Source organism: Venturia canescens, chromosome 5, assembly GCF_019457755.1.
Source record: "Venturia canescens isolate UGA chromosome 5, ASM1945775v1, whole genome shotgun sequence".
In the NCBI taxonomy this organism is placed as follows: domain Eukaryota; kingdom Metazoa; phylum Arthropoda; class Insecta; order Hymenoptera; family Ichneumonidae; genus Venturia; species Venturia canescens.
Window position 1 is genome coordinate 6957325 of NC_057425.1, and position 26366 is coordinate 6983690.

The window sequence follows — 26366 nt, forward strand, 5'->3', positions numbered from 1 at the left end:
TTAGACATGCAGTATTTAGTTAAAGCAAATTTTTTTTCCATATAATTCCTCTATTGCTGCTCTGTTTGATGTTCGGAGAACAAAAGGAATAAAATTTTTTGTTTGAAAAGTTCTGGAATTGACCGCTCCAAACAGTGGCACTCCGAGGAGAAGAGGGAAAAACTCGTGTTAAATAGGGAATAATAGTTGACGATCTGGTTTAGCTTTTGATAATCAGTGGAGGATTGAGCTTGGCTGTCGCGTGTACTTCGAAAATGTTTTTAACGCGATATTGATATACTTTGAATTATACTATTATATTAAATCGCATCGAATAATAGCTGATTCAACAGAACGAACGAACGATTTACGCTAGAGTTAACAGCTAAATCGCTTTTCCAGAAAATCTCGTGCTATACGACTGATTTCGTATAGCGCGTGGTTAGCGTTCTGGTTTTGCGAACATTCGATTCTGTCACAATGAATATGTGGTAAACAACCAAATGGACTGATTAAATTCTTACGTTGCAACGACTATTGTTATCAGATACAGCAGCGATCATAGCTTTCCTAAACTTTGTTCCGCTTTGAACCTGCAATTTGTAATACGAGCTGTATAAAGCCGGATTTACATAACCTCAAAAGAGTAACTTAATTTCGGACGTTCGAAAAGCGATTGTAAAGATCTCAAGGAAAAGATGGTACCCCTTGGTCCTTTACCTGGTCATCATTCAACCATGAATAATAGTAGCTCTATGTCCTCCAGTGGCTCGAAAGGGAGCTCTGCTCTGGTAAGCTTCTCCATCTATTTTTTCTAAAGATATTCATATCAGTTCAAGTGCACCAAGCGTGCTATCAAATTTTGAATTTTTTTCAGAAACCGAATTACACACTTAAATACACGCTTGCTGGACACACAAAAGCTGTGTCTTCGATTAAATTTAGTCCCAATGGCGAATGGTTGGCAAGCTCGGGTGAGTTTTTAATAAAATCTATATTAGCGACTTGCCTAAATGAATAATCCCTCAACGAATATTCGAGAATGTTATAAAAAGTCGAGTCAGTTGAGCTTTTGCTCAAAAAAATTTGATAAAAAATTTTATTTCCAACTCATTTGATCAAATTTACATGCTGTTTATGTCTTCTCTAGATATATTTTCAAGACATTTTATGGGCAATAATTTATTTGGGATCAAAAAAGTTGAGTGATTTGCTACCCACGTGTAGTCAGATTGCAAAGTAATAGAACAATTAAATGTTGCGTTAGAATGAGTTTCTAAGAAATGATATGTTTTCATAAATCTATTTGAATGTTTTATAAGCAAAGATTCATTAGTACAACAAAAAGACCAAATTAACTGCTGACATGAGATGAAACAGCAGAGCACTAGCTTTAAAAGAAAAGACTCAAAAATATCAAGCAAATTAATTAAGTAGTTTTTAACATTTTTTCGTGCCTATTTTGGAAAGGATAGTGTACATAACATTATGAAGTGAAAGGTAATACTCTGAAAACAATGATAACAAAAATGTATAATGACCAATTTTTCTGCAGCTGCGGATAAACTCATAAAAATCTGGGGTTCTTACGATGGGAAGTTTGAAAAAACTATAGCTGGTCATAAACTAGGAATTTCTGATGTAGCATGGTCGAGCGACAGCAGACTTCTGGTTTCCGCATCAGATGATAAAACTCTTAAAATATGGGAGTTGAGTTCGGTAAGTTTTGTTCTTAATAATGAAAAAAAATTTGGTGATTCTTTTTCACTGAAATATCCCAATTGTGTAATTTCAGGGTAAATGTTTGAAGACTTTGAAAGGGCATAGTAATTACGTATTCTGCTGCAACTTCAATCCTCAATCAAATCTCATTGTTTCCGGATCGGTAAGTTGAATGAAAACGTAAAACGATGAAATCGTTTCTGGGAAATACAATTTGAAAGTCTTATATTATTTGTTTTTATAGTTTGACGAAAGCGTCAGAATTTGGGACGTCAGATCAGGCAAATGTTTGAAAACGCTACCAGCGCACTCGGATCCTGTTAGTGCGGTTCATTTCAACAGGGATGGCTCTCTCATAGTTTCCAGTAGTTACGACGGTTTGTGGTAAGCCAAATGACGACCAAACAAATCCTATTTTCAGTAAATTACCATTTAATAAATAAATTCTATTCCGCCTTTTTTCTTCAGTCGAATTTGGGACACTGCTTCCGGTCAATGTCTCAAAACTCTCATAGATGATGACAATCCACCCGTTTCTTTTGTTAAGTTTTCGCCCAATGGAAAATACATACTAGCAGCAACACTCGATAATACCCTTAAATTGTGGGATTATAGTAAAGGAAAATGTTTGAAAACTTATACAGGACATCGTAATGAGAAATATTGCATATTTGCAAATTTCTCTGTGACCGGTGGAAAGGTATGAATTTTTCTTGCTAGACCTTTCGCTTTCTTATCTTTTTCTTTAAAAACGGTGACGATTGAACTGAAAATATTCTTTGTAGTGGATCGTTTCGGGCTCTGAAGACAATATGGTTTACATTTGGAATCTCCAAACTAAAGAAATCGTTCAAAAATTACAAGGACACACGGGTAAGTGATTCAATTCGATAGTTTGAAATATTCGATCATCGTTTATCACATAACTGTGGTTCTTTAACGAAGACATGACAGATCATTCTAAACCATGAATTTGATAAACAGAATGAATTTTACAATTCAAGTATTTGAGTAGCAAATTTTCTGTATAAAATATCTTAGTCATCAAAACAAATAGCCTCCAATTACTTTCCAAAATGAGTTTTTTATCAACTTCTTCTTTCTTAATTTCCAGATGTTGTTTTGTGCACCACTTGCCATCCTACAGACAATATAATTGCTTCAGCTGCTCTCGAAAACGACAAAACAATAAAATTATGGAAAAGCGACACATAGAGAAAATACGATATATAAGTTTGTTCCGACGGCTGTCATATGTTTCCTGTACAAATTATTGATATCCTAAAAAAACGAGAGAGAAAAGAAGAAAAAAATATGACGAATGACACAGCAATGCCCGAATGTAAAGATGTGGAGATTTTATTTTCGTATAAGAAATAAATAGCATCTGTTTTTTAGAGGCAGATGCAAAGATGGTATGCGTTTGAGTTTTGAAATGATCTAAAGAGAAAAAAGGCAATGAAAATGGAAAAAAAGAGCAGACAGATCACGAGAGTCAACATTTCCTGATAACTAGTACGGCGAAAAACGAAAGAAAATTGAAGAATTCTCATCAACAGTTCTTTCCAATCTCCGACCTTCATAAAAGTTCATCTCTATGATATAAAATTAGTTACAAAATTACGAATAATTTGAAATAATAAAGAATTTTCATTACATATCAACGCTTTTTTGTTTGTTTTCGTTCCTGAATTTTGTTGGGTTCAGCACAGGATGAAGAAAAACACGAGTTGACGAATCGATTCGCGTATTAACATTTGCAAACATTTTATTATAATCGAATAAATATTTGTATTGTTTTTATCATTTTTGTTAAAGCATAAATTTGTTTTTTTTTGTTTGTTTTTTTATCGCTATTTATATGCACAAACAAGAAAGCGATACACCGTAAGATTTTTATGTTTTTTTTTTATACATAAAGTTTTGCAACGAAACATGTAAATAATACGCGGAAAGAAAGAGTAGGTGAATCGTAATTACGCAGCGGCAGACTCCTGATTTAAAATCACTTTCATACTAATCGTACGTGACAGAAATCTTGTTTCTTTTTCTTCTTCCTTCGTACTCAAGCGAGACTCTGCAAAAGCTCACTTATGTACGCCTCTGGGTCCAGACGAACATCGCCGAAAAGACCTGAAATGCGAAGGATTAAATAACAGTTTTTTTCAATGAGCAAACGAAACTCTGTGACCGTAAAAAAATTGAAAACTTACCCACGACGTCGAAATATTCCTCGAAAAATACACAAGGCAAGAGTTCATCTCGGTACGACGCTAGCACGCGCTCCGACGCCTTAAGCATTGCCTCATCGTTGTGTCGAATGTATTCGGCCAAAATCGTTGGCCATTGATCATCGGACAAAACGATTACTTTCTGCTCATAGAAATTGAACAAAAAATTAATTTATTTCGTATAATAATGGTGGAAAAAGTTCATTATAATTTGAGAATATTTTATTCAGGCATTTCTAATCGAATTTTTGCGTTCTGAATTTCAGTATTTGATAGTTTAACAAAATCTACAGTAGATGACATTCTATTTGATTATAATAGAAAATATTTTTCTGAGTATAAAAATATTATTTTGGTTAGAGTTATAACACAGAAGCGGCTTACCTTGAAAAAATGTTGATAAATGCAATCGATGAGACCGAAGAATACTAAGGCGCTCTTGTAGACTGAATAATCCTTGACTGTAACGTCAGTTAGAGTTTTCGAGGATGCCGAAGGCGATACGTAACGTTGATGAGCTAGTACGATCAGCCTACGTAAATGTGCTAGTCTCAGTTGGCTCCATTGTGCTGGAGTTAGCAATAGAAGCGAAAGTGTACATTGATAGAAAGGACCATCCGCTTCGTAACAACTGTCCAGCCATGCCGAAGATGGAGGTGCCTCCAGGTAGCTCAAAAGTTGTTTTTCTTCCCGAGCTGCTGATCTGGTGCTGTAAAACATAAAAAATGTTGTACAACCTCTTACGAAAAGTATCGGAGGTCCGCTATTTTAATTTATTCTCGAATGAAAGTAAATTTTATCAAATTTTCTGACTAATTATTCTATTCAATATAAAGTGATTTGAAAAATAGTAAATAACAATCGAATTGTAAGTTAGCTCGAGGTGGTTGGCTAATGTATGAATTTTTAGGATTAATTTATAAAAAGTTTGCCGGAATCAATTTTCGAAAAGAGAGTGAAGCCGCATATTTGATAAGTGTAAATAAATGTAAAAAATATCAGGAAATTCATTAAAAAATTCGAGATTTCGAAAGAACTTCGGAATCTTAAAAATTTGAATGAAAACGAAAAAATAGTGCGACTTACGTATTGATAACGTAAAGTGCCATGTGTATAAGATAAGGAATCATGTGCATATTTGACTGAGGTCCACCGCCACCAGTATCATCGTGGAAGTTCTTCTCCTGTGCGAATCGCAGAAGCAAGAGTTTAAGATCGTGTATGGTGGAGGAATACGAGATGTCTCGATGGCCGGTGCACTCTTGCAAATATGTGTTGTGTCGTACGAGGCAGCTCGCAAACGTTGATTCCGGTACTTGCGGCCCCCACAGTGGTAAAAGTCCGTTGCATTTCGTATTCGCGTTTTGCAGAGCTGCGCTCTCCCATTCGTCGCGGGCGCGTGCTAAACGGACCGCTGACATGTGACAGTCAACGTGAACGACGTTAAAATGTGTCACAGTTGTGTACCCCACTGTTTTTCTTTGCTTTGTCTCGAACTCCTCAACGTTGCAGCGTTTTGTAAAAGTGTAAATACCTAAAACCTGAAATAAAAAGAGAACAAAAATATTGAATATTAACCGTCTTGAAGTTTTTACTTTTGGAATAAGAAAAATTTGGGGTATTTTTTCATTGCTGAATAAAAATTCGCAATGGCACTTTTTGATTGGTTTCCGCTGCGAGCTCCGAAAAAATAATTGAACGACACATGGCAAATTGTGTTGGATTTCAACGATTTAGAGCTCAAATACAAAAACGTGGTTCAGGCTCGATTTTGTGAGCTTACCATACTGGGTTTGAATTTGTATCCCTCCCGACAAATGACGCAAACCAAGCCTGATTCATCGCCGAGATCTTCCATCTGTTGCAGAATGGTACCGCTGGCCGTGACTTGACCTTTGTCATTGGTTCTCATACCCAGTGCTCCTAATTGACGTTCTCGCATGGCCATAGCCAGTCGCTTCTTTTCGCTACGCGTATGCTGACGAGCTTCTTCGATCAATTCAGCGACTTGCTTGTTCGTGCAGAGTGCTTCTAGTAAATTTTCGGCTAAGGAACCAACGTGCTCGTCCGAGGAAACTTGCTCAAGTCGGTGAATAATGCTGATGGTGACTTGAGAGACAGCGAGCTGGGAAATACGAATGAAAAATTAAATCGAATTATTTCGAATGAATGACAAAAGTCGAAGAGAAGAAATTTTTCAAATATGCAACGAAATTTATTTACTTGGGTAAGTTCATGATCGGTCGCCAGTCCAGTGAGGAATCGCAGGATATATTTGAGAGCGGGTTTCGAGATGAATTCTTTAAGCTCGTCGCTATCGGTTCTGAGCAAAGTTGGCTTGACGCAGGGCGCGTGAACCTGAAAAGAAAAAAGATGAGAAACTATTGCAAAAAATGTATGTAACGGGTGCAAATATTGATTGAAGTTTTAGAATATTACCGTTATATATTCGAAGGCGTCCTTAACGATATTCATATCAATAATATGATCCTTGAGGGTATTTCCAATTGCATTTCTCTCAATGCCTTGAGTCAGTATACAAAAGAGTTCAAGTTTCTGTTCATCTTCGGGCGTGTGTTCAAAATCAAATTTATAAAAATTCAAAACAGGTTTGAAGTAGTCGCAGAGGAGGGCCATTTTTTCTTGATTTCCATAAGTGAGAGCAGCGACGACTCGTGCGAGATGTACCAAAACCCCGTTGCTCTGTCGAACAGCGGCGGATTGTGTGCAGGACAAAAGTGCTTTAACGTGTTCCGGGCCACCGAGTGTCCTCGAGAATTCTTCGAATGATTCGAGAGATTGAGAGGTGGCATTGGACAGTATCGTTTCCATGATGTCCAACAGTTGTTCGGTAACTTTAGCTTGTGTATTGTCGGGCTCGGTGGCAAGGCATCGCTGAAGAACGTCGAGCAAAACGGTAACGGCTCCGAGTTCGGGTCTGCTGAGAACTTGTTGATTTTTCTTGACTTTAACCGAGAGCCGGAACAATTTGAGTAAAACTTGAAGCAACGGTTTTGCTCTGCCGACGTCCTGTATGGCGGCCAATCGATCGAGCATCACTTGAAGTCCTCCGCATTCGGCAAGTACATTAGCCATTTTATAAACCTCCTCGTTGTTGACTTCTTGTTCGCTCGCGGCGTTGAGAGTTTCGACAAATTCTTCGGTCGCATCGCCGAGCAAGCCTCGCATACGGTAGACGACTCTCATCGCGTCGCACTCGCCTCCCTCGAGGACCCAAATTTTCTTGTATACCTCCTTAACCGGAAGATCGAGACTGATGATTTTGTTGTTGACTAAAAGTTCCATTCCGTTGTCGTCTTCGAGGAGAGCTACGAGCTCGCAATCCTGACATATTTTGTTCTTGACGTCCCGCATCAGAGGCCCGAGCCCCGGCTCCAAACTGCTGTAAGGATTGCCCAACATTCGCCCTTGCAAAAAGTCTTCCTGCTGGGGATCTTTCTCCAGGGTGAGGAAAAACTCTCCGACGTCATTTTCCTCGGGATAAATGATGGAGCAGAGCCTCTCGAACACGAAGACCGGTGTTCTGACATCCTGGGGACTGTACTTTTGTACGGTTTCTACGCATACGGCCATGAAAGCTTTGGTCTCTTCCTCGGTGCCAGAAGTCATTTCCTCCAGGAGTTCGAGCAATTTTTCTTGTGTATCGTCGATCAAGCGTGTACGTTGAACGACCAATCTTCTGAGGGAAAGATAACCGTTGAGAACGGCTCCTACAAGTCGACCTTTGTACTGTTGTTTTATGTTCTCCTGTTCGAGGAACGTTGCCAGAAGTTCTGTGAGCATTTTGAGGGAGTAGCCCTGCGCGAGGTCGCTCGTCAAGGTGGTTTCTTCCAATCGATGGAGTTCCTCGATTTCTCGTATCAACAAATCAGCCAACAAGGTCATAACGCCACGTACAGCTAAAAATTGTTTCCACGGTGGTTGACGTATGAGGCTTTGATAGAGGGCCAAAAATTCCGCGCTGCTTTCACCCGCGCTTCTCAGTTGTTCCAAATAGCCGGTGAGAAGTACGAGAACTTCTTTTTTACGCTCGGTTCCCTGACACAGGCTTTCGACCATGTTGCAGGCGACTTGTCGCGCTAGTCGTGAGCTCGGATTGAAGAGAACTTCTTTCAGCCAAGCTCCATCGGCCAGTTTGAGTATTTGAATAACTCGCAATCTCATGCACCGATTGTGCCACCGATGTCCGTATTTTTCCATCAAATACAAAACACGAGCTTCCTCCTTTTTCAACGGTTTACTTGGCGGCGGTGAAGACTTTTTAGCCGGCATGCGCTGTATCCACTCGGAATACGAGTGTTTCGGATCGCTGCTCAGCCACTTGGCGACATCGATGCTGACGCCTTCGGGAGGTTGTATCGTCGCGAGGGTCTCGATGCTCTTGTCCTTGTTCTTCTTCGACGAAGGTTGATCGGGTTTTATCAAGCCTTGAAGTATTTTCAAGCAGGGCAATATCAAACTCTCCATAACGACGGGGCTCTTGGAGTCTTTGCAAGCCATGAGGAATAGCTGCATGACACAACGGAGCTTTTGTTCCCAGCAGGCGTCTTCCTTCTGTACGAGAGCGGCCAAAAGTGCCATTTCGTGTCTAACGGCCATAGCGAGATCGGAGGTAGCGACCCTTCCACGAAGCGTCATCGTCACTCTGTTCATCAATAGAGTGCAAAGTTCTTTCGTTGATTGTTGATTGTCCCTGGTTACGAGACACAACAATTGTCTCACTTCTTCCTGAACCTGGACAGTTCCTTTTCTCAAATTGTGCTCGACGAGTTCCGAGATCAAACCTTGTTTGCAGAGGACCTCACGCGCCGCTGTATTCGTCGCAAGAGCTCGAAGGAGAGTGAGACAATGCTCGGTGGCTGATGATGCGCAGCCGTAACACCGACCCGGAAGTGGAACGATTGTTTCTTCCTTTTGGCTTTTATCGCTGGTCGAAGCGCCCACGTGAATGGTGCCCTGGCCCCGTTGATTTCTGTCGTAAGCAACGAGCTCGCGTCGCCAGGCCAAAACACGTTGAATTATTTTGCTCAGCTCTTCGAACGAGGTTTTGCACTCGTTGCAATATCTCTGTGCGAGCAGCTGTATCGCCCGATTTACCTGCGTGCTTCCGGACACTTGGACGCCATCGTCGAGCCCGCGATCCAAACGATGCTCCGATATTTTGATGAGCAACATCTCCAGCGTTGGCTTATTCGATATCAAAGTTTTGTAAACTCGGTCAGCTTTCTCCAGCCAAGTGTTTATCGTTGCTACCGTTTTTTTACGATCCTCGTCGTTTTCTATAGGATCAACGGCGCAACACGGTCGGCCTGTTAAAGTGTAATCGAATTTAGCGTATTTGCAAAAACCACAAGCGTGACACAAGAAAGGATCTTTCTCGTCGTAATTGATTGCTCGACATTTGTGACACTGGAAAACATTCTCCCCACAATTCGCGCAGACACCAGGAGTCGCTGGGACACTCGCCGAGCAACGTGGACATTGCAAAGTCTCCGAGGAGGCTTGAATATTTTCATAGAAATCGGCGTATTCGATCATGAGATTGCAGGCGACGATGGGCAGGGGAAACTCCATTTTTACCTCCGTCTGACCCTGGGCCAGAGTGATTTTCTTCGCTTTGTGCCAGAGAGCCGGTTTGTTCTTCAATTCGACGACCGCTTGGACAGAACGATTGTTGTAAAAGACGTTGATCGTGCGTACCATTTTCGTTCGTTTGAGATCACCGATGCGCAGAATAATTCGGCTTATCGTGTGGCTCGAAACGAGTTTCACTATTTGAGTGGTTGTTGTGAATTTCGAATCTACTTTGATCGATGAAAGTTTTATCGTTGCCATGGGAACTTCGGGATTGTTGCATACGAGGCAAGGCTCGCTTTCGAGGTAATAGCCATCGAGCTCAACGAACTGGGCCAAATTTGCGTAAAGATTCGCGTTCGGATGTCGAGCGAGCAATTGATTTTGAGCGTGTAACACAGCCACCGCTTGCTCCATGTAAGTATGCATTTTCTTTCCAGTGTGTGGTGTTTTCAGAGAAAAGTAGCCGAGCAGATCAACAAATTGTGCAGCTTTCCGTCCGTATACGGGGAGCAAAGGCCACAATCGCCACAAGAGATCCAACAACGCTTCCTGATCGATGGGCGTGCAGTTTTTGTAAATTGCTAATACGAGAGAATGGGCTTGCCAGCGTACGTTCGTGTTGTTGGTCTCGAGCAAGAAAGTTTTGATGAATTTCGTCAGCAAAGCAGGCGAGACTTGTTTCTGTATTTGTTCGACCAAGGTAACGCATTGAGCCTCTTCGAATTTAGCCTCGATATCAGAATCTTCAGATTTTTCTCGATCCCGTCGCTCTTTCACGTTTGCCGATGTTTTCGACTCTTTCACCTTAGAATCTTTGCTCTTGGTGCTGGAGCAAATGGCGCATTGAAGCAGCTGTAATACTGTCGGACTCACGCCTTCGTCGATGAGCGTTGAAATCGTGAAGAGATACGAAAGCACGGTGTTTTGTTTCAAGCAAAACCGCTGCCAATTTCCCGTGCGACAAGTCGCTACTTCGACGCACGATTTCAGATGCTCGATGAGTTCAACGAGAGAATCATAAGGGAGATTTATAGCGTGATGAAGAGATTGCATTGGATCGTAACCTCCGGTGTTGCAACATTTTCGCACGGATTGTACGTGCGAGACGAGAGCGTGAAGGTCTCGGAGCTGTCGATATTTTTCCCGGTTGCCACAGATGAATTGTAAAAGTTTTCGAACTTGGCGTCTGACGAACGGTGTTTGATAAAGCATCATGTATTCGCAAAGGTAAAAGTACCAGGCTTGCTGATCGAAGGACGGTTGGATCGCGCTGCTTTCCGCGTATTTGTGCACTTGGTAAGTAAAACGTAAGGCCATTTCCGTGAGGAGCTGTGGATAAGGCTCGAAGACATCACTTGCGTGTCCTTTGACGTATTGCCTCAGGAAAAATGGCGACATGTCCGGTGGCGACGTTGTCAAATGTTCCTTCAGCAATTCACCGCCTATAACGTTGCTCGAATCTTCGGTCGTCGTGGTTTTCCAGTACTCCAAAAGTGCCTTTAGCAGCGTCAAGCAATACTCAATTACTCCGGCTTTACTCAATATACCAGCTGTTGTTTGCGACACGAAATTCGGATTGTCTGCCTGCGTTTTCGTGTTGTATTTCGAACGCGACATGTGCACGCTCAACAAACGCATTATTACCAAATGAACTTCTCTCTTGTTGTTTCGCTTGCAGATATCGGTCGTGTCCGGCTTATTCATTTCAAGCTCTTTCACCAATATATGAAGCAAACGCTCCACGCAGGCACGGTCTCTTTCTTCTTGGCCATCAAGGTCCGAAGTCAACATCAACACCACTTGCATGAATGGTATCGATAATACTCCCGAAACGTTTGTCAAATTTGGGATGAATTGCATCAATCGTTCTAGCAACAACAGTCGCACCGAGTGGAGCTTCGATGTACTCTCCACAACAGTTTCGCTTTCTTGCTCGACTCCCTGCTCCTGTTCCGTACATTCATCCTGCTCCGTGACCTGAAATATTTACCAAAATATTTGCTCAGTGTCATTGATATTTCGAGCAATTACTGAAACGGCCAAAGTTTTTTTATGACTGCAGTCGATAATGGATTTTTTTCCGGACTGAAAAGTTCTCGAACTAGCTCAAAAAACGCTTTTGAGCGGAGTCTCTTTCTACGATCTATTGGTGGTTCGAATGGAAATCCGCAAACGTTCTTCAGTGGGATTCCGTAAGCGTTCCTCCTCCATTCTTCTGATTTTCAAATGCAATTCTATTCGTATGAAATTCAAATGCGTCAAAGTACTCACGGTAAATGTAGTTGGGGCCCCCAACGAACTAGTCTCAGATCGGGATGGTTGAGTAACTCCGCTTGTGCTGGCCTGCGGTATCGAGTCCTGAGGATTGTACCCGTAGGCGGAACTCCTTCCGGAAACGTTATGCTCACCAGTAATGCTGTCAACTGCGCTACCTCCACTATCACTCCCACCGCTTTCGCTACCTTTGCTACCACCACTACCACCCTGACAGAAACGAGACCAAAAAAGCGTTACTACGATACTCACGGAAAAAGTAGAATTCGAAAGCGACTTTTGTCTATGAAAATCCGGGTGTAGAAGAGCGATTTTCTGTCTTATTTGTGAGAGGTTCCCTTTGTATGCAATGCAAAACTTACTTGTTCGGCGGGCGACGTTCTCAACGTGCTTCCGTCGGTTGCTGCTGTTGAGCCTTCGTCGTCCGAACCGCCGGCCGATGCAGTCGTGTCGGAATAGTGACCAGCTCCTTCTTGTACCTGAACGAGAATTAATTTCATAAAAATTGAAATCCTGAAGAATATCAATGTCAAAATATCAACTCACCGGTACTCCGGGGTTCTGTACGCGAGGGATTCTCTCAGCTTCCAACCCTTGATAATGTAGTAAAGGCTCAGCGGGACCGGCAAGGTTTCTGAGTCCCTGGAGGTTGGCCAAGCCCTGCTGAATGCCTTGCTGAAGCGCTTGGAGATCTGCGTCGCCCTCGTGATCCTGAAGACTCAGAGCTATAGCGAGCTGCACCATTGCTTCGTCGTCAGCGTCGGGTGGTAAATCGAGCAGTTGTGGCGCGACCTCGGGACGGAGTAAAACTTCGAGAGGATGTTGGACTCGAGCGACAGCGCCGGCTTGATTTCCATCAGCGCCCAGTAACACCATGGGCTCAACAGCGTCCACATCGAAGTGCTGATCTTCTTGTTCTTGTTGTTCGGGAACCAGTGGAGCTGGCACTGGTTCCAATTTTTCTTCAGATTCAGCTGCTACACCTGTGATGATGTTACAATGGTAAGCAAACATTTTGTTCTACAACTACGCCAAGGTTTACAGTCAGAGGTTGAATAAATCCCAAAAATGTACGTTATCCCATAAAATAAATTGACGTGAAACGGAGCAGCAATCGTGGAAACGTTAGAGCTGAAGATATTGACTTACCTGGGGTACTGCAATGCGGAGGACTTGGTATATAGACTCGCCTTCGTTTGAATCGTGGTCGCAGAACTCGAATGATGGCTTGTTTCGCACTAAAGCTGACCGCGGTGTCGGAACACAACAAAAGTTGCAAGTACAACTTCGCTGCGAGAGGTGTATTATTCTCGACGTCACAAGCCGTAAAAGCGTGAATGATTTCAACCATCGCTTGTATCGTAGCTTCAGTGTGGGTCAAACCTGGAACTACGACCGGGGCCAACGCCATGTTCTTCGGATACGCTTTGTGAAGCGACCACAAAACCTCCATCAATTGCAGGACCAAATGGTCGTTGATGTCGTCGGCGATTCGACTCGAACTCATGCGGTCCTTCTCGAAGACGGGAACTGTTCATTGAAAAAAATAAAGTAAAGAAAAAATATAAATAAATTATTGGAAAAATAAGTGGAAGTTTTTTTTTTACGAAGCTCAAACTTACTACTGGCTTCGTCGACGGTTTTAGAGGAATGTTGTTCCGCAAATTTCGCAAGATTGTGTGGCCTAACGATGGCAATGCTCCGTACAATGAGCACGAGACGATAAAAGTTTTCAGCGTCTATATCTCGAGGGTCGCTCAGTTCCCTCATAGCTTTCAGCGAATCAAGGACGTGAGTTAGCAATACTTGGTCCTGAAAATTTATGAAAAATTGGATAAAAATCTCATGACATAAAGAATAAAAGTATACGAGTATGAGTGGATAAAAAATAACGCAGATTGAAATTGTAATTTCTACCTTGTGAGAGTGATACGCGACTTTCGAATTGTGGAGTGCAGCTAAAAGTGCGGTCGTGTGCATTTGAACCGATGGCGGTGTGGGAAGCGTCAAAATACCAGACGCAACTTCGATCGCGGTGTTTTTTAAAGCAGCTTTACTGTCGTCGTTTGAAGAGAGAGTAAACGAAGATTCCAGGACCTCGAGGATGCTCGAAACCATTCTGAAAAACACACGTACAGATGGAATAAAAATCGTATTACTGTTGCGTATTAACTCGTACGTGTGGATTCATGAAAGGGAATCAACGAGTACTCGGATGCCGAAATGGAAAATTTCTACGCGTGTTTTGAACCATGCCCCGGGTCTTGCGAGTCGTGAAAAACACACCGACCGCTATTCCTCCTCCTCCTCGTCCCTCCTCTATTTTTTTTTAAATCAGGGAACTCAAATTAATCAGGATGCGAGAAATAAAGATAAAGGAGAAAGATGAGAGGGCGCGAAAAACATTCACCATCTTACCTCTCGACATTGACACAGTCCTTCGTTGGTCTGATGCATTACAATGATACAAGTCAATTGAGATATCGACGGGATAAATGCTCACACAAAATATAGGGGTTGAGAAACATCGAATAGTAAACATTTAAAAAAGTGGCAAAATATTCAAAATAATGAAGGGAGTTGTTGAATTTTATAAACTGGGCAGAGTCAACATTCTTTACAATATCGTAAGATGCGTGAACAGTACTCACTTGTCAACCGATGAGAGCGGAGCTGGCGACACTAGAGTACTTTCATTTTCATTGTTCACCGACGAACCGGCCGTCGCAGGTGCCGGTGTTGATTGACCCGCTGGTATTTCTTCGGGTTCTTCTGGCCATCCAAATGCATCTTTCGTCTTTCCGTAACTGTGGAATATATATATATATATATTTTAACAATACAATAACAATGAACGACTAATTTGTCACAGTAGTGAAATTATTCATATTCTGAAGTGAAAGAAGTTTCGCAAATTAGTCAGTCTTCGCGTGCCTTTTTCTTGAATTCGGTAAAATTGAGTCACTTGAAAATAATATTTAGTTTAGTAAATGAGTTACTAACACGATACACGTCTCAGTGGCATGGTTCAAAAATATTTTCTTTGTTGATAAACTCTGGAATTTTTTCATAGTCTACTGCCTTTGATATTTTTTTTTTTTCGGTCATTACAACCTTGTCTCATTCGACTCAGAATCGCGTGAAACATGTTTCGAACCCATCGTGGGAGGTCATTTTTTCGATTTTTGCCATTTTCGAATCTCGGAATTTTTTCAAAGTCTACTGCCTTCCAAATTTTTTTTTTTCGGTCGTTACAACTTTGTCTCATTCGACTCAGAACCGCGTGAAACATGTTTCGAACCCATCGTGGGAGGTAATTTTTTCGATTTTTGCGATTTTCGAAAATTTTCGAACTCTGGAATTTTTCATAGTCTACTGCCTTTGAAAAAAATTTGTTTTTTCAGTCATTACAACTTTGTCTCGGAGACGAACTAAGTCTACTTCATAAAGAAACAATAAAATACTTACACTTTGATCGAATCGACCATAATTACACCTTCGGGATCTTGTGAAAGTCCAAAACTGATGGTGAGTTTTTTGTCAGCCTGTAAGCTTTCTTCTCTCGTTAATGGGATATCGAACCATCGACTGCGAGTCAAAGTTGTGCGGATACTTCTTCCAAAGACCTGTGGATTTGATAAAAATTTTTTATTACTTTCTCAATCATGGGAGTGTTAAATTAATGACTGATGTTTGAATATATTTATTGATAGAGAAACCTCAGGAATAATGGAATATTGAATTGAAAAAACTCACTTCAATGTACAGCGGAGCTCTTTGAGCATCTTGATTTCCGAGCTGCACCCTAATACCGGTCATGACGAGGGTAGGGTCGTTGTTAGCGACTTCGACACTGAAGCCAATGGCTTTGGTGGAAACGACGTACATTCCGGTGGTGTTCAAGCGATGTTTTATTTGAGCGACGTTGTAAATTTGTAGAAGATCATTTCCGCCGAATTCGACGTCGTTCATGACTTGACAGTGTTCGAAGAAATCGATGGGGAAGGAAACGCAGCCGGTTGGTTTGCCAGTTTTCGGTATTTTCTTCTTCCTCGTTTGTTTCATTCCGCTCATAGTGCCGATTGGTTGGACACTCGAGGACATCCAAAATCCTGTTTGTTCCATCGCTGCCATATAAATTCGGAGGCTGCCATCTTCGCAGAGCAAAATAAGAGTGGTGCGGTGTTCGGAGTTGGGACTCAAGTGTCTTATCGCGACCATATCCATGATTTTAGCTTTGGGAACGACTTTGATTTCTTGAATGAGCATAACATCGGGCTTTATCATGAGAATCACAGGATTGTTGCTGGTTTGTAAAACAGAGCAGACTAAGCCGGGATGATTGGCGACTTCGCTCCACTGGCAGAGTGGTTGGGGTTGATTGTTGTTGGATTTGTTGCCGTTTGACTTGTTATTGGCGAGATTAATCATGAAAACTGTGGTAATTTCTGTGTTCATGTTTTTCAACGGTGCAATGAAGCTCTTGCCGCATGCGTAACTGAAGAACAATAGTTGGAGAGCGTGAGAGTAATAAATGGAGACTCCACCACCGCCGACTTGTCCGTTGTCTTTGATTTCAGGGTGGAAAACATCGAGGGTCGTGGTGACGTAAAAAGCTCCGTGTTTAGCGAGGCTCTCCTCGTCCATTGCTTGGCAATAAATGTATCCAGCTGAGGACATTAACAGAAGATGAAAAACTCCGTCTTCGGCGTGGACGAAAGTACAATCCCTTATTTTGCCCTGAGCAACGAGGAAGTAGTACTGAGGACTCAGAGCGTCTTTGGCGAGATCGTAAATCTTAACGAAATCGGCAGTGACGAGAGCTAGTTGAGTTTGCGAGCCGGGGAGCCACATGGCTTTGATGATGAAATTGCCAGGCTCGCGTTGAGGATGTAAGACCAAGTGATCGGAGACGGTACCGGAGCTGTTGAAGGTCAAAACGTGACAGTCTTTGAGACCGCAAACAGCCAGAAAGTCTTCGTTCCATGGATTGCCAGTGATCGATAAAACGGTGAAGGGAATCGGAGCGGAAGCTAATCTCGTCAAAGTTAATTTCCGCTTCGACGAATCAGCCTGTTTCAGAAGAGCGCTCAATTGAAGCACAGTAATTTTTCCTTTTTCGTGCGACACCGCGAGATGCTGTCGCTTGCCATGAGGAGACGAAAGGCAGCACATCGCCACGCGGCGAATCATGTGAGCCGACAAAAGTTGTCTAATCGTTTGTCCCTGATCGCCCGAGTAGTTCATCCGCACGTTTTCAAAGGCTCCTTCTTGCGAGCCGAGAGTTGACATCATCAGCTGATCGGTGTGCTCGAATTTTTTATCCAAAAAGTGAAGCTGGCGCAACGCTATTTGCGCGCGGGTGTGACAGCCAACCGGGGAATTTTTTTGGCAAGATATGTTCACCGCTGGCAAGAGAGTCCTCGTCAATTTAACGAGCGAAGTCACCAGGCCGCTGGACCACAACTGCGAGAGGACCCAGTCGCGCGAACCTTCGAGCTGCTTCGCGAGCGCAGCTTGCTTCTGCTTGTCGCGTCCAGTTCGTTCAATCTTGTCGTGAAAGTGAACGGGGCTCGACGCTCGTCGACGAAGTCTGCTGGACATCGGGACGTTCGCATTTTCTGCGCTACCCGGGGCACCGTAACCTTGAGAATTCGGAGCTTGGTGCTCCGAGCTCTGGGGACTTCGTTTCGTAAGAGCCTGACAAGAGCCGTCCTCTTTGGAGCCGCAATCGCAGAAGAAATTTCCATATTTCGCGTAAGTTACATCGTGGCCGCGGTGACAAACGCGAGCACAAACTGTGCAAACTCCGGCCCCATCGACCATGCTGCAAGTGTGACAATGATACCAATGCTGATTAGTAAATTCTTTTTGCGTTACCGTGAACGTGCAGAGCTTGTTGCTGAGGCTGTCTTCATCAGAATCCTCCGCTGCACTATCGTCGTCGTCGTGAGCTAGCTCGTCGATCCAATCACTGTCGTTAACGTCGTTTATGGGTGTTGCACCTTCCCACGGCGGGCTGGTCGCGCGGTCCTGAATCTGCACTTGTTGAGGACAAACAGCTGTGACTATGTCGGCGATGTAATTCAATACGCAACAGCCAGCTTCTATGTAAGAAAATGGTTTGTCGAGGATTTGCGCGTCTTTGCTCATAAGCTGCTGTTTGCAAAGTTCCACCCAATCGGTCGCAGCTTTGAATAATATCACGTGCCCTTTGTCGGATCCGGCGTCAGCAAGGGTTGACATGACTTGCATGAGTTCAGGGAAACCGGCGCCCTCGATTGCGGGCGATAAAATATGGTATCCGAGGGGCACGAGAGCTTGTAGAATCGTAACGGATACGTTCTCCCCGACGTTACTGTTTGACTTGACGATATAATTCGTCAGAGCTTTCAAAAGTTGATTATTTTCTTGCATCGATTGGTGATCGTCGTTCGAGCTGGAAGGCTGAATCGTGCTTGCCGAATCGAGATGGAGAGTTTGCCATTGGCCCTGCTCGTTCGAGGCCTGGCCGTTGGATTCTTCGGCTTTTGGTACTTCTTCGGAACTTCCGGAGGCCGTTGCCGGCGCGTTGTCCTTCGCGGTCGTCGGTGTCGGCGCGTTCGTTGGTGAGACACTGGACGAAAGACCCCCAGCTCCGAGGACGACGTGGCGCAACCAAAGCTGCAGTTTTTCTGGCTCGACGTTCGCCAGGTTTGAAACAGAGCTGCAGAGACGGTCAAGAGATCCATCGGTCGTTTTCTCAACTGTCTTGAAAAGCATGTTGAAGAAATGTAGAACGTGAGTGCCGAACTGCTGGGAAGCCTGGGGCGAAGCGATGGAGAGGAGAACCGAAACGAGTGTTCGGTTGCTCGTCGGTGCGAAAAACTGATCGAGAGCCTTGCAACCGACTGGCTTTTTCAACAGTTGTTCCCAATACTTGATGCATTGTTTCAATATTTTCTCGTCTACCGAGACATTTATCGAATCCTCGGTATTTGTTGTATAATCGACGATTACGTTGTACGTGTAGTGAAGAACGAAAAGATGCTCCCGCAGCTGACGCGTCTCGCTCTCAGGATCGCCGATCAGTTTGCCAAGCGTCTTGGAGGCCAGTTCTTGAAGATAATCAGTTCGAGCGTCCATCGTCAGGGGAATCAGAATTTCTATGGCTTGTGCACGAATTTCTGAATTTTCGGGAGCGGTCGTCGGTGTCACGTATTCGAGCATAAACGCCACAAGCGAATAGAGGAGATTTTTCAGCGAGGGATTTATAGAAAATGATCCGTATTCCGAGAGCGAACTTATGTGATGGTTCACCGTTGCAAGGATGTAACTTTCCGCTGGTATTATGTCGTTTGCGTAAGTGTTCCAAGGCACGTGAGATACATTTATAGCTTTCCACTTGTCGAGCACTGACCTCACGCTGTTCGGTAACAATGCAACGATCAAACCTTCAACAGTGAGATTCGCACCAGCGACGCATATTATGCCATCCAAAACAAGGTAATCGCGAAGCGTGTACTTGCCCGAGGGCTCCGGAGACTCGTGCATTTGGTAGAGAACGCTCGATCTACAAGAGGCCAATATCGCTTCGGTCAACGACAATATGTGAGGCAGAATGTCGACTATCATTTTGTTCGTATTTGATGTTATCGTTTCAGGGGACTGAGAACTCTTGGAAGCTTCAATATTGTCCGTCGGACTCTTCGATATGCTCTCGTCCAGGAGAACTTGAAGTTTGCCGATAACCGCGGCGAGGATACAGAGAGAACTCAGCTTCGGCAAAGTTGATTTCGGCATTATCTTGTCGTTCGGATTCAATTCCGGTTTCAATGTTTTAATACAATTTTTGGTTAGGGTTACGTCGTATTTGAGAGAATTCACGGTCGATGATACCGTTTTTAAGAGATTCTCAGCGTAATGAGTGTACATTCCTTGCTTGACGAGACAATCCTTCATCCAGCCATTGAAAGCTTTGTAAGCGGCTCTTGGACCCCAAATCAGAGAATGTAACAACATAGGGCCCGCCGGAATCTCCTCACCGAGCGCCAATTTGTCCATGTACGGCGTTGACGGTGGTAACATTAACAGAAGTCTCCAACATATCGAAAAACAATACTGCGTTGCACACAATCCTGTAAACGTTATTTTGTCTTTGCTCTCCGAGCCTGGTTTCCTCGGCATGCTCGTCTGGTTCAAAACGTTCAGAATATCGATCAACGCGTCGACGAGCAGAGGATACTTCATTTTGTCGGGCGTACCAAGCACAAAGTTACAAGCTAAACCGTCCAATTTTGGTGTATCTTGATTGTTGAAATCTGTGTTTGTTAGATTGTAAAATCGTGGCTTCATCGAGAATTCGTCCGGTGGACCAAACTTCCTATAATTATCTTCGATGTCTTTCCAAGGAGTGTAAATCCTTGAGGCTTGCTTGTTTCCCTCCTTCGCATCCGCTATCATGCTCGTCGCTGAGAGCAAATTCCATTGTACCTGTTCACAAAATATATCGTCAATCGATTTCGTCTGCTGGTTTTTACATCGTGATGCTCAATTTAGAGTTTGGATGTACGAGACTTCTACTACCACACAGTCGGCACTTTCGACCCGGTGGCCCTGTTACCTCGCACCAGCTTTTTACAGCTTGATTTTATTTCGCATTTGAATTATTTTCACTCTGGGCTAAGGAGATCGCGCCAGCGAAATTGGATAATGACGAATTTCGAATCGTTCGAAAATAAATATTTATGGGATGAACGGGAAGGTGGGAAACAGAAACATGATTTACGTTTCCGAATAAATTTCAAATGCATATTAACCTAATACCATATTTTTTGATATTTTTTTTTTACCGAACAAGAATGAATATCATAAAAACTCAGAAGCAAGACAAGATTGTCTCAATTAACGTTGACTATTATTAATGAATAAAATGTTTTTCAAAAACTTGTTTTTAGGTTTTACGATATTCTAGTGATTTTACAATTTTATCCGAATTACTGAGCAATTCAATTATTAAAAATCATTTGAATAATTCGAGTTACGGAAATGCGCGTAACTTGAAGTAATTAAAATTCTGTAAAATACTTACCTGCTCGAGAAGCGTAGGAGGTGCATCGTAAAGATGTTTCATCATGTATTCGAGAAGAAGTAAGAGTCGAGAGAGATGAAGTAATTGAGAATCTTTCATCGGGGCTTTAACAGCTTCGCTGCAACGAACGGCTCCACTGCCGGTGACCAAAAGCACGGATTTCTTCTGCATGAGGTTGAGAGAGTGGAAAAGAAACAGGACGAGCTGTGCATGCTCGACATTCAAATCTATAGGAGAATCGAAATTTAACAAAAAAGGGGAAAGAATTAATTTTAACTGAAGTTGATTATTCAACGATTTGTTTGAAATACGAAAGATTTTACCTTCGTTTTCTGCTTCGAACGTCAATGGAGGATTGCAAACATTTTCCACCATGACCGTTACGAGTCTGTGCCAAATACTTATGCACGCAGCTTCTTTTTCCAATTGCGGTTTGAGCAATAAAATCTAAGAACAGAATCAACATGAGAATTCGATTTAATCTTTTTTTTTCAACCATTTTATCCCGATTTTTTTGACACAAATCAGAAAAATATTTACCTGAGCCAAAACACTGAGCGTTCTCGGATACACTTGAAGTGGCCAAGAGGATGGACTCGTATTTTCGGTCGACCAAGGGCTCACACCGAGATGATGCAGCAAAGTGTTCTGAAGAGCTTCGCTTAGAGTATTCCTTGCGAGCAAATTGTGCGTGTAGCGACTTAGAGCTTGTGAGAATTCAGAATACATTGCTCCGAGTGTCGCGCCATAAAACACCGATATGGTTCCTAGAGAATTGCGAATAAATTATCGTTAAATTAGGATATTCTTGTATTTTCTCAAATAAAATTCTCCAACAAGCTTGAACGCAACGTTACTTTTCTCAAACTTACCAGTTTCGGTTCTGGCAGTTTCGTGATCAAGATCCCTGATGATTGCAGCGAGTATGACCATTTGTTGTTCCACCAGACCGTTTATCACGTATTCTCGAACGTAACTACTTCGGCTGCCGATTAAGTGTTGATTCATAAATTGAAATATCTGAGTCGCAAGAGAGATGTACTGGAACGGAAGTAAAAAAATTCACCATCATTCACCTAAAGTTATCGAATTAACATCCGATAAATCGGTACCACTTATAATAATTTAATTGTCCATCAACATTTGTGTCGATAAATAAAAAAAAATTATTTCTGTGTATAGCATTCTGAACCAATTGATGTTTGAGGGTTGAAATAAGAAATAAGACACTCCCATTTTCAAAAACAAAAAAATAATAAAAACACGATACTACAAATCGGTTTTGCCGTTCGATAGCTCCTCGCTTTTATCGAATCGAAGCGTGATTGAATTTTCGTAAATGAACGTACGCCATGGGGTTCTCGATTGTCAGGAACAATGGTAGTTGCGGCTCGCTCCGGCTTGGGCTCGTTGTTGGTCTCCTTGGTGGTATTAGTCGGTGATCCTTCGGACGGTGAGAGTGTTTCTTCGAACCAAAGGCCTAAAATAGGCTCGCTGTCCTCCTCTACCGACATAACAGTTTGTTCTACATGGTGAACATACACCAGAGCGTTAGTAAAAATGGATAGAATGACGCTAATGAGATTTGGTTTGTTTGTTTTTACAAGTCCGAGAGAAAAGATAGAAGAGATACAACACGAGACCGTCCACAAGAAATCTAAAACCATAAATTTTATCATGCAACGTACTCCTACGAATAAGATAACGGAAAAAAAACTTACGTGAAAACGAATGAAATCAATATTCGCGATATGTGAAAATAATGATAAAAAAAACAACGATGAAGATGAAAAATGGGATGCGAACGATTATCAATGCTCTCTCATACCTTCGTCGGTCGAACTCTCAGAATAACTTAAGAGATCTTCGTAGTAAGTTGTTGAATCTGATTGACTAAGGGTGTCTCCTTCTAAAGGATGCTTTTGCACTCTTTTCAAGGTGCATGCCTGCGATCGAGATTAATCGTCATTATTACAATCAAGAAAGCGTTACTCCTGACTCGAATATTGCCTGTTTACGGGTATTTTTTCCGGAATTCATACTTTCCATGCTTTTCGGTATTCTTATATCTCTACCTTTCTGTAACTAATCGTGGCCAGATAAAATAACAGATGATTCAAAGGAGCAGCCTGGAAAAACGTCATTGCCCTTTGAAGAGCAGTCGCTGTGGCGTGAATATCGAGAGGCGCTGGTTCCGGTGGAGGTGGACGATCTCGACAAGTCTCTACCGAAACGTCTTCTAAAAGAGCGCTCATCAATGTCAGAGCATGTGAGGCTAAAGCTACTGACAACACTCCAAAACCTTGTTGCCTAAAACAAAATAATGTTCATCATCTGACAATGTTTGAAAAAATTGAAATTTTGCTTCGCTAATTACTCGATCGTGGCGTCAGAAAAATGTTTACGGATGAAAACATTCCGTCGCGTTGTCCTTTACTTCTCACGATTTTCATATTTTTTCTCTCCCATGAAAATTTCAGTAAGAAAAGAACACAAAAACGGAGTAATTCTTGAGTGAACAAAATTCGTCGTAAACAGTGATCGAAAAAGTTTAATTACACTTTCATGAGATTCACACGAGCAGTCCCGTCTCGGGCCTTGCTGGGCGATTTTCCTTTTTCATCTTTGCCTTTGTCAGTAGTACTGAAGCTGCTGACGGTGAGTTGAGCCTGAAGGCCGGCGACGAGCAGCCAGACGCCGATCAAAAGGTGATTTTGTAGTATCTGGAAACGTACGAAAAAAGGATTAAAAAATAAATCGTTGAGTCGGACTAATGATAAAGTTTGGAAATCCGAATCTCACATGTCCTCCGGCTCGGGTGCTATGTTTGATGATATTCGAAACGAGTCCAAAAATCTCGAGACTTTTTTCGACCACCGTGATGGCCAAAGAGTCGTATTCTTCTTCGGTACTTTTTGTGCTTTGGCTGCCTTGAGTCGTGTTAGCTGTGTTGGTGCTGCATTTCGGCGACACAGCGTTCGAAACTCCTACGATACTCGAGGCCGTTGCGTTTGCAATTGAACAATACAAACACGACATTGTCAGAAGTGACAATTTCTCGAGTTTTGCCGGTGTCAATGGCTCAAGAACGGGAAGCGATACTACGCTGTGCACGATATTTATATCGTTTACCACAAAATGTAAACTATGACGAATTATATGCGCCTCTGCGTGATTCGCGGGTAGTACGAAACCCTTTCGGTTCATATATGCCTGGTATTTTCGCATGTAACGCGACAGGTGAGGCAAGTTCGAACACATGTCTAGGAGTGTATCACCGGCTCCCATACTCTGGAGGGTGCTTATATTGTTCGCTATGAACATCATCTGAAAACATTTCATTAATTCTTGCGATAATCCGTAATGTTGACATGTCTTCGGTCGTAGTCTTGCCAAAGTATTTTTCTATAGATTTTGAAAATCATTGACTTTGAGAATTTTTGACAAAATTATTTTTCAGAGCTTACGTATGATTAGAGCTTCAACTTTGGAATACTTTGAATTTCAATATTCATGCCTTCAGCAATTTTGCATGTGTGGAAATTATAATTTCCATAAATTTTTTTCAATGGATTGTTATTACATGATAATAACATTAATAAATAAATGATAATGGAATTCATCTAGCACGTCTATGAATTTTGAATGGAATTTGAGTATAACATACTTTTGTTTCTGAGTTTTCACTGCTCGCTGCATTCTCCGAAGTTGTCTTGTTTCCTTCCGGAGCATTTTCTCCACTGAGTGTAAAAGAAGGAGCAAAATCTTGGAGAGGCATAGTCAATTGTTCCAAAATAGAGCTTGACAAATCACTTCTAGCTCTTTTTGGTTCTTTTATTGGTTGTGGCGGTGAATCTTTCTCCCCGCTTGTCTGCGATGCTTTGATGCACGTCGGTACATTGGCATTTTTCAATATTGCGATCAGCGCTACCTCCTCTGTTGCCGTGAGCAAAAATTGCCCTGTGCAAAGTGCTCTTATAGGAAGGAGCAACTGTTTCATAGTCAGAATTGTTGAACTCCCTTCCGCTGGCTGTTTGCCTACCAGGTATGTCAATAATACCCTGCAAGCTTGCCATACTGTCGGTATTTGGTTTTTCGATACTAAAAAATAAAAGGAATTTAGGAAATCTCAAGAAAAATACTGAAAGAAGGGCAAATTCATGGATTACGTAGAAAACTATTTTGTTTTAGAAGAAAAACATTGAATAGAAATCATAAATGTTGCATAAATATATGCAACTACTTCTTTAGTGCTATTAGTAGTTATGTGATGTTGAAAAAATTTGAAATTTTTGATATTAAAATATGAATATTTGATATAGATTCACAATATCTGTCAGAATCGCTGAACTAAAATCTCGCAGATTTTACTAGGTCTACCGGAAAGTTCTGTCTGTTTTTGGATAAAACAAAATACAATGAAGAGGACAGAACTTTGCGGTAAACCTAATATTTTTTTTCAAATAATTGAATTTCTGTTGAAAATAGATGGTTCAATGTGTTTACAAACAAAGTTTAAAGCTTTCTGGCATGAGGCCATCATCGCGATCTATATCGACGAGCTTTTTTTTATTTTGAAGATCTGTTAAGATACTGGGTAGGTCATTGAGAGAAACTCACGAGTATTGGCACAACCACTGATGTAATCGGCAGCTAGGGCCGCGAATGACACATAAAAAGCTTCGTACTGTTCTTCGTGGGAAACAAACTCAGCTTCGCTGAAATAGAAAAGAAATTTTTTTTTTTCGTTATAATCAATGAAATCTAATAAACTGCGTTTGAACTCGGGACTATAACGTCGCGCGAGCATCCATTTCTGTACTGTCACCCAATGCCCCCCCTGGGTGAATCGGCATCTGTCTTTTGTCGCGTTTTAAAATCATATATTTTTCTCATTTATCACATAGCTCACCTTTTTATGATCGCCTTGACCAGCTCTATTATTTCATTTTTGTTGTATGAACCGTAGGATGCTGCTAATATTGGTTTTATTATTGACTGCCAATCGACAGTACCACCACTCTTCGCTGCCATTTTGGAAACTGAATAAAAAGTTTCAACACTTCGTTTCAAATTTAACCGCAATATGGCGAAATCGCGCTCGCCCCGCGCAAGCGCACTTCAGAAAATTTTTGTAACAATCCCTGATGTAGACGTCGCTGTCATTAGCGGTAAATTACGATTTATGTATTTCGATCACTTCGATCATTTACATTCTGAGCATCTGTTTACGGAGAAATTGTTCCCCAGGGACTATCCCATTATATATTATTAATTGATGTTTTTTACGAAATCCAAAAAGATGATATTTTTCCCGTCAATTACACGAAATTAGGGGGTTCTCCGTGAAGTTTATTGTCCGAGTGAAATAGAAGTCAGATTAATACTTTAAACGACTCAATATAAATTAACTACGAAGCACTACTATGAGCATATAAGCGAGTAACCGAGAACCGGATATCATTGAAAATAATTCAACTAAAGAACCGGAA

General features: G+C 42.1%; 2 protein-coding genes across 6 annotated transcripts; one reads left to right on the forward strand and one right to left on the reverse strand.

The window, feature by feature from the left end:
- The first annotated feature begins 201 nt into the window (after positions 1 to 201).
- On the forward strand, positions 202 to 3119 carry wds (WD repeat-containing protein wds). The gene is made up of 8 exons (XM_043420605.1): positions 202 to 770; positions 857 to 953; positions 1535 to 1698; positions 1775 to 1864; positions 1946 to 2085; positions 2170 to 2401; positions 2487 to 2574; positions 2816 to 3119. The coding sequence occupies exons 1-8, from the start codon at positions 678 to 680 to the stop codon at positions 2914 to 2916; spliced, it is 1005 nt and encodes a 334-aa protein (XP_043276540.1). The 5' UTR covers positions 202 to 677; the 3' UTR covers positions 2917 to 3119.
- A 324-nt stretch (positions 3120 to 3443) lies between these two features.
- On the reverse strand, positions 3444 to 25932 carry poe (E3 ubiquitin-protein ligase-like protein poe). Of its 5 annotated transcripts, none has more exons than XM_043420601.1 (29): positions 25787 to 25932; positions 25495 to 25592; positions 24542 to 24975; positions 23677 to 24201; positions 23434 to 23597; positions 22950 to 23184; positions 22703 to 22820; positions 22224 to 22378; positions 21747 to 21915; positions 21415 to 21641; positions 21198 to 21321; positions 20875 to 21101; positions 15561 to 20276; positions 15273 to 15430; positions 14456 to 14611; positions 14223 to 14252; positions 13722 to 13923; positions 13427 to 13616; positions 12954 to 13334; positions 12351 to 12787; positions 12167 to 12283; positions 11802 to 12014; positions 6372 to 11507; positions 6156 to 6290; positions 5716 to 6057; positions 5019 to 5473; positions 4317 to 4641; positions 3915 to 4074; positions 3444 to 3834 (listed from the first exon to the last, which is right to left on the reverse strand). In XM_043420601.1, the coding sequence occupies exons 1-29, from the start codon at positions 25906 to 25908 to the stop codon at positions 3767 to 3769; spliced, it is 15819 nt and encodes a 5272-aa protein (XP_043276536.1). In that variant the 5' UTR covers positions 25909 to 25932; the 3' UTR covers positions 3444 to 3766. The 5 variants fall into 5 exon arrangements, with proteins under 5 accessions (XP_043276536.1, XP_043276534.1, XP_043276539.1 ...); XM_043420599.1 differs by having other exon boundaries at positions 22224 to 22399; XM_043420604.1 differs by lacking the exon at positions 14223 to 14252.
- Positions 25933 to 26366: the final 434 nt, after the last annotated feature.

What these genes read in the sequence shown, in the direction of transcription:
- wds (XM_043420605.1), top strand. Translation starts at nt 678, where the DNA reads ATGGTACCCCTTGGTCCTTTACCTGGTCATCATTCAACCATGAATAAT. An exon ending in AAATATGGGAGTTGAGTTCG is followed by an intron (nt 1,699 to 1,774) that starts GTAAGTTTTGTT and finishes GTGTAATTTCAG; the next exon opens with GGTAAATGTTTGAAGACTTT. An exon ending in AGTAGTTACGACGGTTTGTG is followed by an intron (nt 2,086 to 2,169) that starts GTAAGCCAAATG and finishes TTTTTTCTTCAG; the next exon opens with TCGAATTTGGGACACTGCTT.
- poe (XM_043420599.1), bottom strand. Translation starts at nt 25,908, where the DNA reads ATGGCAGCGAAGAGTGGTGGTACTGTCGATTGGCAGTCAATAATAAAA. An exon ending in CGTGTGAATCTCATGAAAGT is followed by an intron (nt 23,185 to 23,433) that starts GTAATTAAACTT and finishes ATTTTGTTTTAG; the next exon opens with GCAACAAGGTTTTGGAGTGT. An exon ending in ACAAATTCAAACCCAGTATG is followed by an intron (nt 5,474 to 5,715) that starts GTAAGCTCACAA and finishes TTTTTATTTCAG; the next exon opens with GTTTTAGGTATTTACACTTT.